Source organism: Anoplolepis gracilipes, chromosome 7 (genome assembly GCF_047496725.1).
Source record: "Anoplolepis gracilipes chromosome 7, ASM4749672v1, whole genome shotgun sequence".
Lineage (NCBI taxonomy): Eukaryota > Metazoa > Arthropoda > Insecta > Hymenoptera > Formicidae > Anoplolepis > Anoplolepis gracilipes.
The window spans coordinates 5,769,874-5,781,369 of record NC_132976.1 but is presented as its reverse complement, the minus strand read 5'-3'; the positions used below and the strand labels follow the sequence as shown (position 1 = coordinate 5,781,369).

The 11,496-nt window shown below is 32.6% G+C and overlaps 4 protein-coding genes and 1 pseudogene across 4 annotated transcripts; 3 read left to right on the top strand and 2 right to left on the bottom strand.

Annotated features, from left to right (window-relative positions):
• Nucleotides 1-18: 18 nt before the first annotated feature.
• On the bottom strand, nucleotides 19-1,278 carry LOC140668118 (histone H3). The gene has a single exon (XM_072896759.1). The coding sequence runs from the start codon at nucleotides 1,219-1,221 to the stop codon at nucleotides 811-813; it is 411 nt and encodes a 136-aa protein (XP_072752860.1). The 5' UTR covers nucleotides 1,222-1,278; the 3' UTR covers nucleotides 19-810.
• Nucleotides 1,279-2,235: 957 nt separating this feature from the next.
• On the top strand, nucleotides 2,236-4,194 carry LOC140668113 (short/branched chain specific acyl-CoA dehydrogenase, mitochondrial pseudogene; annotated as a pseudogene).
• Nucleotides 4,195-6,060: 1,866 nt separating this feature from the next.
• LOC140668114 (histone H1-like) lies at nucleotides 6,061-6,858 on the top strand. The gene has a single exon (XM_072896748.1). The coding sequence runs from the start codon at nucleotides 6,141-6,143 to the stop codon at nucleotides 6,810-6,812; it is 672 nt and encodes a 223-aa protein (XP_072752849.1). The 5' UTR covers nucleotides 6,061-6,140; the 3' UTR covers nucleotides 6,813-6,858.
• Nucleotides 6,859-7,821: 963 nt separating this feature from the next.
• Nucleotides 7,822-8,297, bottom strand: LOC140667930 (histone H4). The gene has a single exon (XM_072896309.1). The coding sequence runs from the start codon at nucleotides 8,246-8,248 to the stop codon at nucleotides 7,937-7,939; it is 312 nt and encodes a 103-aa protein (XP_072752410.1). The 5' UTR covers nucleotides 8,249-8,297; the 3' UTR covers nucleotides 7,822-7,936.
• Nucleotides 8,298-8,459: 162 nt separating this feature from the next.
• On the top strand, nucleotides 8,460-11,496 carry LOC140667587 (15-hydroxyprostaglandin dehydrogenase [NAD(+)]-like). Its single transcript, XM_072895669.1, has 2 exons — nucleotides 8,460-8,525; nucleotides 10,570-11,496. The coding sequence occupies exon 2, from the start codon at nucleotides 10,606-10,608 to the stop codon at nucleotides 11,389-11,391; it is 786 nt and encodes a 261-aa protein (XP_072751770.1). The 5' UTR covers nucleotides 8,460-8,525; nucleotides 10,570-10,605; the 3' UTR covers nucleotides 11,392-11,496.

Sequence of the window (11,496 nt, the reverse complement as noted above, 5' to 3'; positions counted from 1 at the left end):
CAAAAATATAAATATCTATCCGCAGAAACATAAATAGAATTATTTCTAAAATAAGAATGATTCAAGTTTTCAAAAAATTAATCCATGTATATGTAAAATATGTCATTGGATTTGTTTACTTTGAGATTAATTGAATTTATCATATCGTCTTGTATGACGAAAGATTACAATTATCAAAGAACACTTACGTAGTTTTAGCTCGTTTCATAATAGTCTGCCTATAATCATTTCTCATTGCATGTACCACCGACGAGATTAATATCTCGTCGGTGCATGTACATACTTATATTTTTCTCTGGAAAGTAGGAAAATAATTGGCTATTCTATCACTTTTAAAGTATAAAGCGTCTATGAAGATGTCACACAAGTATATAATTAGTCACTTGACTTTATGATTGGGTTTAGAGTACGTTTATAACACTAAGAACTCGATTGCAGCCATGTTATCACAAAAGCGCGCCAACCAGTGCAGGCGTTGGTTTCCCGTCTTTTATCATCTATCCTGTTTGGACAATATTACAGTTTAACACTTGACAGATATTTCTATATAAATTTAAACAGTTAAAAATAAATATTCTAATATCCATGATATATAATGAGGTAGACTAAATATGTTTTATATTGAAGATACGAATGTTGTAAAAGAAACTAAATTGAGTTATATAAAGTATAAATTACGGCTTATTAGTATCTAAAAAATAAACTATAAATAATTTAGCAAATATATATAATTGATTGCAAGCGATGAATGTTCCTTTGTAAGAGAATTTTTGGCCCTGAAAAGGGCCGATTTTTATGAAAAGAATGAAGTTAAGCACGCTCTCCACGAATTCTACGAGCCAACTGGATGTCCTTGGGCATGATGGTAACTCTTTTGGCGTGAATAGCGCAGAGATTAGTGTCTTCAAAGAGACCGACAAGGTAAGCCTCGCTAGCTTCTTGCAGAGCCATAACGGCCGAGCTTTGGAAACGAAGATCGGTCTTGAAATCCTGTGCGATCTCACGAACCAATCGCTGGAACGGGAGTTTGCGGATCAACAATTCCGTACTCTTCTGGTAACGACGGATTTCACGAAGAGCCACCGTTCCAGGACGATAACGATGCGGCTTCTTCACGCCTCCAGTTGCAGGAGCACTCTTACGTGCCGCTTTTGTCGCCAGCTGTTTACGCGGGGCCTTGCCACCGGTAGATTTGCGAGCAGTTTGCTTAGTTCTTGCCATATCGAACGAAGGAATATCCGTACACAACAGTGATCTATAGCGTTTTGACCCGGTGTGCTTTAACGCTTCGTTTATATAGAGTACCTTCCTGCTTTGCGGACTGCTGATTGGTTAGCGGACCGATGGTGGGGACGTATGTGTTCTAGATGCGATCCCAGATGGCGTTACATGTTGGTATCACATGACGCATGACACTCATTTCGTCAGTCGACGCTGAACAGTGTACGTCTCTTCCATTGAATGCTGTAATTTAGATTGTAGTGACACTTGAGTTTTATAACAAGTGTGTCGGGCTAACAGAGGTCATCTGAATTCGCTTGACTTTGAATTTACACATTCGTGTAGTTTGACTTTTATATATTCAAATGAACTATAATAATCATAGTCTGCATTTTGCATTACAGTAAGTCTCTTATCACTACAGTGACGTTGGTGATTGGCTATATACAATTGCATATTTCTATGACTTGATAAAATAAGAATCGTTATGTTCTCTTGAATGTAATAAGTGGAAATAAGATGTATCACTAGAATATATCATTCATTATGGCGAGCAAGCCATCTATTAAAATTGCATTAAAAGTCCATCTCGAGGCATTTATAATACCAACTGTAGATATTTTCTAATTTAAAGTATTATCAAAGTAATCTTATCCTTATTTATATATTTAATAAAATGATTGCTACCAATTTGAAATTATATTTGACATAAATAGTAACGAAAAGACGTGAGATATATTTTAAAATAAGCTGCTTTTTTAAATAAAGATATAAAATAAACAAGAGTACTTCATATATATTTTATACAGAATTATTATTAGTTTATTATCAGAAATTAATAATCTGTTGCAAATATTGTTAGAAACAAAAAAAAATGAATAAATCTAACTCTAACAAAAATTCTCTACAATATATTTTTCAACATAATTTTTATTGAATAGGAAGAAGAATAACAAAAAATGAATAAGTTTTCCTTGAAAAAAATTTATACATAAGTTTCTTTAGTATAAAAAATTTAACAATTGTTATTTCTCAAAAATTAGCTCAATGATATGTTTAACATATAGATTTATTTATTTTTTTTCAATTACTACGTAAAATCTCTTGCTTTACTTTGTGCGTTGCGTTGTCAATTTTTCTAGATATTCAAAAGATAAAGGCTATCTCTGTATGTTCCGTGCACCGAGTATTTTAATCGAATGCCACGTCGCGCGATTCTATTTCATGTAAATGTGTCGTTCGGTTCAGTATTAATCGCGATCAGCTTATAACGAGTCAAGTTGCGTGAGAGTATTCCACATGTTATCGTATACAGATTGATATCAGTGTTAAATTTCGCTGATTGTATTCTTACGAATATTTCTTATCTACTGGTTTTTTATTGGAAGAAAATATGATGCCAATCATGAATCTGTCTACATTTCGGTCTACTTTACGTTGTATACAACAGAGCGCATGTACAACGCACAAGTTACATTTACACGCGTCACGCTTTCGTCATTTAAGCACAGGTGCTTTAACACACTTTACGGACGATGAATTAGCAACGAAAGAAATGGTTGCTAGACTGGCTAAGGAAGAAATCGCTCCTCTGGTAAAAAAGATGGAAAAGGAAGGAAGGATTGACGACGGTGTTTTTCAGAAACTTTTTGAAAATGGTCTGATGGGTATCGAAATTCCGGTAGAGTACGGTGGGGCAGGAAGCAACTTTATGAGCACAATCCTAACTATTGAAGAAATCGCTAAAGTCGACGCATCAGTATCCATTCCTGTTGACATTCAAAATACTTTAATAAATTCATTGATATTGAAAGTGGGATCTGAAGAACAAAAGCGCAAGTATTTATCCAAATTAGCTCAAAATTCTGTAAGTAGTTTCTGTCTGTCGGAACCTAGTTCAGGCTCGGATGCTTTTTCTCTAAAAACCGAAGCGAAAAAGGATGGTACCGAGTACGTGATCAATGGTACAAAAATGTGGATTTCAAATTCCGATGTGGCTCAAATTTTTGTGGTTTTCGCTAATGCAAATCCTTCCGTCGGTTATCGTGGCATCACAACTTTTCTCGTGGATCGCGATACTCCTGGTCTCGCAGTGGCTAAACCAGAGAATAAACTGGGTATGAAGGCGTCGTATACCGCTATGGTTCACTTCGACAATGTCAGAATACCCGAAAATAATTTATTGGGAGAATTTGGATGTGGATATAAGTATGCGGCTGGATTTTTAAACGAAGGTAGAATCGGTATCGGGGCGCAGATGATTGGTCTAGCACAGGGCTGCCTGGACGCGACAATACCATATACGTTGGAAAGAAAACAATTTGGAAAAGAAATTTTCTCCTTCCAAGCTTTGCAACATAAAATAGCTCAAGCGATAACGGAACTGGAATGTGCTAGATTACTTGTTTACAACGCGGCGAGACTAGTAGAGGCAAAAAAAGATGTTATGAAAGAAGCGGCGATGGCGAAGTATGTCGCATCCGAAACCGCATGTCGTATCACTGCAAAATGCATAGACTTTATGGGAGGTGTCGGTTGTACAACTGATTTGCCTCAAGAAAAATATTTTAGGGACGCCAAAATCGGTTCTATTTATGAGGGTACAAGTAATATTCAATTATCGACAATTGCAAAATGTATTCGCAAGCAATATTCATAGTAGCAAACATATGACTTTAAAAAAAAATTTACAATTTATTATATGTGTTATTCATATTAATTTTTAATGTTTCAAGATGTACGACATATGTAGGTGTATAGTTTATACGTAATTCAAAAATTACATTTTTCTCTTATTCAAATAGATAAATATTTATATACGTTTTTTTATTTATATTTAGGATATATATCTATTATATTACATATATATAATGTTAAGAATATTATCTATATATTATCGGTTAATGTCAACAGTCAGTATATTGACATATGTCTGACATTCTTACAATGTTATTGAAATTATGAATCATTAATAATAATATTTACGGATCTAACTTTAATTTTTATTTCATGATTTTATCGAAAAATGTCTTATTTTCTTTATATATTATTAATTAATAATTTTCATAATTTTGTAATAATTATTATTAATAATATTAGATTTTTTGAATATATTAATATAATTGAAGAATACTGAAATTATATTAACGTATAATCTACTTATTTATAATTAAGTTATAATTAGTATATATTTGATTATTTATATTTTTATATAAATAAATAAATCTCATTATAAGTTATATAAATTAATATGTATATTTGATTGGGTTGCGGTTTTTACACTAACACAGAAAATAAATATAAAATGTTAGATTTTTTAACGATTATGTGTAATATTCTTTAAGCTTTGTTATTTGAGAAATTTACAGAATCAATACTGTGATGTAAAAATATATTTTTAAAATATATTTTGTATATTTTTATTATATCCTACAGATGTGGAAAAACATTGTCGCTTTTATATACAGAGTTTTATCTATATCATTACTGTATTCTTTACATATGTATAGAATATAAGTTATATTGATATCAAGTCATGAATTGCAAAACAATATTCCAAAGTGTAAATATCCTAGAAAAATCTAGATGAAATTTTTAATAAATTACAAAACGTACATAAATATATAATAAAGAATATAATTTTAAGTATAAGCATGAGAAACGTGGAAAGTTTTTTCTTTAGAAAATTATTAAATATATAAATGCATATAATAATTCAAATGCATTCATTATTCTATTTGTCTAATATTAGCAAATATAAACAATTATATAACAAATTACTATACCGTCCTGTCGATAAAACGTATGTCATGTTAACGACGCGGCAGTAACATTTTTGGTTAGTAATATAATGAACAAATATATCGTGTAAGAATTATTTAATAATAATATTTCTATTATTATTTCTTAACTTTTACATATTTTTTTCTACAATTAACGGATATGAAATAAATAAAGCAACTACACATTTCCCCAAATATTTTGACCTACATGATTTTAATAAGACGATGAAAGTCGCAAGTTTCGAAGAATTCAGAATTATCATAGCTTTAAAAGTGCATAAATCAAATTTTTATTTTAGTATTATTAATAACTATTATTATTAATTTAAATGAGTCAAATATTAACAAGAAATATATTATTGGATATTTTTTGTCAGATACATAAGATAGGTATATAGCTGTACGAAAAACTGCGCAGTATGCGCTTCTCGTCTCGTCAAAAAAACGATCACAGAATTAATTATCTAAATGATTTGTTTATAGTGTTCGTCGTGAATTTTATAATGGACAGTGATTAAAATTCGATCGAGGAATCCATCGATTTGCATTATATACTATTAAGCTACGAAGCAACAAGGCCATTTGCCTCGTGCATCTTACGAGCGCGCGTATCCCGAGAGGCTGCGAATTAAGCTTCTTATTTTCAGAATATAAGCCGATACCAGTCGGAAACGATTAATCGAGAGCACGGGGCTGTCCCGTCGGAATATCTTCTTAGAGAGGTGACATCGAAAATGTTTCGAGAAAAGCTTGGTTTTCATGTTTTTCCGTGACCTATGCTATCAGCGCGAAAAGACGCGGACGACAAAATTTCATCGTGGATTAAAACCGAAGGTCGCAGGGAAATTCGGTGCGATCCAAGATGAAACCGCATACACTTGGTTATCGATTAATTAAGTTTGCATAATTCGAGCGGTCTCAATAATGGAGAAATAACGTCGCAAAGTCAAAGTACATTTACCGCTCCATCATTTTCTCTGAAACTAACGGGCCGATATATTGGGTAGGTCTCTCTCCATGGTCCGCGCTCCCGGTACTAGAGCGCGTCGCTAGCGGCCTGAAAGCAAACTGACTATTCTGCACTGGTAGAATCGAGGCACAGACGATCGTTTCGTACGAAAAACTTATTCATTGAAAATGGAGGATAAAGTTAACACTGGAAACTCTGCTGTCGAGACCGTCGAGAGCAATCCTGCTCCGGCTAAGAAGACTAACAAGAGCAAGGCCAAGTCACAGGAAAAGAAAGCATCACGGCCAGCTACCTCCGAGATGGTAACAGCAGCCATTAAAGAGTTGAAGGATCACAAGGGCTCGTCTTTACAAGCGATCAAAAAATACATTGTGGCAACTTACAAAGTAGATGGTGAAAAAGTTGCGCCGTATATCAGGAGATATTTAAAGTCTGCTGTCTCATCAGGTGCCGTCGTACAAACCAAAGGAAAAGGCGCTTCCGGATCGTTTAAATTATCGACGGACAACTCTAAGCCTAAACCTAAAGCAAAAGTAAAGCGCGCTTCCAAGGCTACAACCAAGAAAGACAAAATCGAAAAGACCACGACAGTACGAAAACCGGCTGCCACGAAGAAAGCAGCTGCTGCTAAAAAACCCGAAAGCCCGAAGAAACAGCCTGCTCAGAAGAAAGCTGCTGCTGCTGCTAAATCTGTCGGAAAGAAGAAGGGTAAAGCTGCCACAGAGACGAAATCACCGTCAAAAGCCAAGAAAACTGTAAAAGCACCCGCAGCGAAGACTAAGACGCCGAAACCTAAAAAAGCGCCAGCAAAAGCCGTAGTTATTTCTGCAAAGAAATAATTATTCTGCTCGCTACAATTTCAAATGGCCCTTTTCAGGGCCCAAATTATTTCAAACGAGGAACAAATTCGAAAAATTGCAATTGATACATGTCTTATTTTACCTCTTCCACAAAAATCCATCTTAATATATTACTAAACGTTTTAATTGACATTTTTTACATAGACTGACAAGATTTCTTGATATAAGTTCAACATAATTATTTTCATAAATATAGCATAGATTATTTAGAGATAGAAAAAAGGATAATCATGTTACAATACGCTATAGAAAAATTTGACAGATATTGATTTATTTATTAATATCTAATCCAAAGAGATATTTCTCATTAAAATTTAAATGTTAAATATAATAATAATAATGCAAATTATTTAGAATACAAAAAACTACATATAAAAATATCTGATGAGAGATATAATGAACAACTTTATCTCTCACTTTCGTCTGTGATTTACTAAATCTAAATATTTAGAAAATGTAATTTAATGAAAACACATTAAAATTATTTTTATCGTCCATAAAATATTTTATTGAAGTTGCAATTAGAATATTTAAGTGCTGTAACATTGTGCTTAAGAACAGAATTAAAAAAAATAAAACGAGGAATATACGCCCACAATTATGCTAGTATAATTAAAGATGCTACATAATTGTGCTCACTTAATTGAACATTGATTTTTTGCGCATCTGCTATATAGGATGTTAAATTAAGAATAACAAGACATCAAAAATTTATATTTTATGCATAAATGCTTGCAGATCTATAAATATTAAATTAATATAAAATCATATATTTAATTAATATAAAATTAAATGTAAAATTTAATTACTTATTCCTGAATTTATTTTCGGTATTACAATTTAACAAATTTTAAATTAAATTTATATTATTTATATATTTAAAAGCTTTTTTATGATTTATAGAAAAATAATTCTAAATAATTTATGCATTTCTATTAATCTTATTTTTTGTATAATTTGCAAGTTACGTAACAAATATATTATTTTATATGAAATTAAAATTAGGCAGTGTATAATATATGCTTTCTAAGGTAATTCCGACGTATAAAAAATTGTTGGCCCTGAAAAGGGCCGTTTTTAATTTTGATGAATGCTGGGTTGAATTAACCACCAAAACCATACAAGGTTCTTCCTTGCCGTTTTAGGGCATAGACCACATCCATAGCGGTCACAGTCTTCCTTTTGGCATGTTCGGTGTAAGTTACAGCATCACGAATAACGTTTTCTAGGAAGACTTTTAAGACTCCTCTCGTTTCTTCGTATATCAAGCCAGAAATACGCTTGACACCGCCACGTCTTGCCAGACGACGTATAGCTGGTTTGGTGATACCCTGGATGTTATCACGTAAGACTTTCCTATGCCGTTTAGCTCCTCCTTTTCCCAACCCCTTTCCTCCCTTTCCGCGACCAGTCATCTTGTATTAGAGATATGTATTCTACGACGTCTCGACGGAGAATAATGCTCCGAAAGCCGAGAGAGCCCCTTATATAGCCGCACCGGTAGTGCTATCCCCACCACTGCGTCGACAACCAATCACGAACCAGCTGTTGCAAGGAGACATGGAAGCGCAAGTAGTTTGTACTGAAAACTAAAATATCGATTTGTATTCTTAGATTGACAAAAGTTGTTTCGCTGTTGTCTCATTTTAAATTTATAACATTAATCTATCTATATGTATCTCTTATGAAAATGTAAGTAGCTTATTGTTATGTCTTGCTGAAGAATATGTATTTTGTATTTGTATTTATAATAACACATTAAATTGACACTTTCCTGATATTTATTAATATAATGAGTATAATATAATTATTATTCTCTATTTGTATTTTTTTCTAGAGCAACTTTATAACTTTAACGTTCAATATTTTATGTGTATATAATACATAATGCCTTGTTCTAACTTCTATGCATATTAAGTACACATTAAGTGTATTTCGTTCTCTGCACATTTTATGTGGCATTAATAATCATCACTTATTATTATGCATGCATTTATATAATAGATGAATATAATTCTGCATTTAATTATGTTTTTTAAACAGTAATTATACATATATTATATTTATACTCTTATAGAGTATGTGTTATTGCATTTAGCTTTTCTATATATTAATAAATAAAAATCAATTAAAATTATTAAATTTTTAAATTTCTCTCCTAATTATCTATTTTAAATTGTGTAAATTGTATAAATAACGATTGCGAACAAGAAATATATTTAGAAATAAAATGCTTATGTTTTGAGTATATTTATTATTCCTTTCTATTGCAAATATCCCTTTACTCCTACCAACGAATAAGCGATGAATAATAAAATTTTTTAAACGAGTGTTTGTCAATGTTATCTCTTTTTAGATGCTTTTAAATAAAAGCGCGATAAGCGCATCGTATTTTTTACTAACAAATAATACAAGTTTTCTAAATCGGAGTTAGTTGCTCTTTTTGGGCCGATTTCCGAAGCGCCACCTCCTATTCCCCCACTGGGGGAATACTTCAGGCGTGTCACTATAAGAAATATATTGAGGTTTGTATGTTACATCATAAATCGTCATTAAAATTTTTTTTGCTAAATAATTTTTATGTTTATAAATAATTATAAATAATAAATAAAATTATATTAACAAATAATAAATATAATAATAAGAACAAATAATATAATAATATATAATTAAAAAAATATAATAACAATACATAAAATAAATTATTAAAGTTATTAAAAATTCTATTATTAATATGTTATGTATGTGAATATGTATATGTATATGTATATGTGTGTGTGTGTGTATATATATATAATAGCTTTACATAACATTAATAATAGAATTTTTAATATTTTTTCTTATAATTTATTTACCATCTGTACCATCGGCATAACCGCACGTTAAACATTAGTTGCGCGATATATATACCATAGATTCAACAACACACAAACGAAATGCATATCCTACTTAACCCCTCAATCTAACTGCATACCTCCCTCGGTCTGGAAACCTCGGAGAATTGCCTCGCGGGATTATTATGCAAGCCGTACAATAAAAGAGCCGAACAAGTTGGATCGTTTTATATATATGTAATTTATACAACTAACATGCGATAAATGTGTACAGCGGTTCTAGGGCATTGATCCATTTAATCATGCGAATACGATCACGATTTTTAGTTCACACATGTCTTACGCTTTTATTATGCGATGTTTTCTCATTAATTTCGTTTTTATCTATTTATAATTCATTTATTTAATTTATATATTATGCTGAAGAGGATTCAAAACATGAATCGAAACGTTCAAATTTTTATTATAATTTCCGTCATTCTATAGAATGTTACTAATGTACTTAATGTCAATATACTTGCGACACATCACCTATATAAAAAACTTACAATTTTATATTCACATCTTCTCGCTCCTATTGCCTCTTTCTTACTTACTTACTTATTATTATATATTTTTTATTATATATATTATTTATTATTTATTAACATAATTTTGTTTATAATTATTTATAAAAATAAAAATTATTTAGCAAAAAAACCTTTAATGATGTGACGATTTGTGTGCGTAACATACGGATCCCAATACATTTTTTATAGGGATGCGCCTGAAACGATTCGGCGGCTCAGCCGTCGAGCCTCGAGCGCTAGTGGGAGAATAGGAGGCGTCGCCTCGGAAATCGGCCCGAAAAGAGCAATTAACTCCGAGCACTGCCTAAACTATTTAACTAACAATTTTTGCAGTGCACACACTTTCGCTGAAGGCTTCGTGAAAGCAAGATGGATAACGTACGGAATAAGACTGTAATGGTCACAGGAGGAGCTGGCGGACTAGGCTACAAGTACGCAGAAATATTGCTTCGAAATGATGCGAAAAGTATTGCGATAATCGATCTGCCAACATCGAACGGCGAAAATGCGGCAACCGCGTTGGAAAACGAGTTTGGAAAAAGTCGTGCTGTCTTTATCGCGTGCGACGTGGCAAAAGCCGAGGATCTAGAGAAGGCGTTTAAGAAAGTTATCGATACGTTCGAGACGCTTGATATTCTTATCAACAATGCCGGTATATTCGACGATAAATACAAATGGGAAGAGACGATCGACATCAACCTCAAGGCGCTGATTCGCGGCTCGTATCTGGCTTTGGACCACATGGGAAAGTACAATGGTGGCAAAGGAGGCTTGATCGTTAACGTCTCATCTATAGTTGGCTTAGCTTGCTATCCCCCGGCACCGGTATATACAGCTTCGAAATACGCCGTCCTTGGATTCAGCCAGTCTTTGGCGGGTCTGTACGACAAGACGGGGGTGCGAGTTCTAATAATGTGTCCAGGTGTTACGAAAACACCATTACTTAACAACGTTGAGAAAATTATCCATTTCGTCGACATGGAATACGCCGAAAAGCATAGCCTTTCCTCGCTTCAAACAGCTGACAATGTGGCTCTCGCGATGCTGGATCTCATACAAAAAGGTAAAAACGGAGCGGCTTGGGTCAGCGAGGATGCAAAACCATCGTTTGCCGTGGATTTCCCACATTATACCACGCGAGTTTTACCTGTATAAAGTTAATACTTTATAACTTGTTTTGTATTTTTGTTTGTCTTGTCAATTTGAACGATATATTATTAATGGATATAAATATAAATGTTGGTAATAAAAAATTATATA